This window comes from Penaeus monodon, chromosome 33 (assembly GCF_015228065.2).
Source record: "Penaeus monodon isolate SGIC_2016 chromosome 33, NSTDA_Pmon_1, whole genome shotgun sequence".
In the NCBI taxonomy this organism is placed as follows: Eukaryota; Metazoa; Arthropoda; class Malacostraca; order Decapoda; family Penaeidae; genus Penaeus; species Penaeus monodon.
The window spans coordinates 17,818,197-17,818,900 of NC_051418.1; the positions used below are offsets into that span (position 1 = coordinate 17,818,197).

The window sequence follows — 704 nt, forward strand, 5'->3', positions numbered from 1 at the left end:
CTCCTGTTTGTTGGTTCCATGATTACCGGCGGCAACTGAGGACAGGCTAGACCACTGCAAGCAGAAGAGCCGGACCGCTGCCGGAAGCGAGGCGGGCGGAAGGGCCGCGCACTAACCTGCAGGTTGGATCCGGTGGGGAAGTTGATGAAACGCCTCTTGCGGTACTTGGACACTTTGCTCTCCTCAGGGATGTCCTGCAGCCATTCGGGGGTGTCCAGGACGTCGCCTCCGACTTTGCTCAAGGCCGTCGGAAGCTCGACCGCGGCGGAGGTGAGGCTGGCCAGGATCACCATGGCCAGGGAGACGCAGCAGGACTGGAGGGCCACCATTCTCGAACGGCTTCGGGGTTTCGGAAAGTCCAGAGGAACGACGGAGGCGAATATACACACAGTGAGACGCGAGCACTCGGTCGGCCGATCCAAGGCAAGAGGGAGAAGGTACTGATGCTCTTCTCCGTCTCGCAGTCGCTTAATATACCTGTGTGGGATCGCATTAGCCCTCATTACCGGAAAATGATATAATGACGTCAGGATCTGTCAAGAAAGGGGGAGGAGACGCACGCGGGGGCTCGCCTGACACACATAGGCCGACATGACGGCCGCGGAATCGAATCACTCGCGAGGAAAATTGGGGAACATGGATGAAATTCCCTTGGCTGTTTCCCTCTTTCTCTTGCCACCTTCTTTCTCTGTTTTCTAACTCTC

General features: G+C 57.7%; 1 protein-coding gene across 1 annotated transcript in view; it reads right to left on the reverse strand.

Moving 5' to 3' along the window:
* The window catches only part of LOC119593893, a 2,305-nt gene extending 1,607 nt beyond the window's left edge, over nt 1–698 (reverse strand). Inside the window, exon 1 of the mRNA XM_037942920.1 lies at nt 117–698. Within this exon, the coding sequence (XP_037798848.1) occupies nt 117–503 (387 nt within the window). The 5' untranslated portion in view covers nt 504–698. The remainder of the gene's footprint in view (nt 1–116) is intronic.
* Between the last annotated feature and the right edge of the window lie 6 nt (nt 699–704).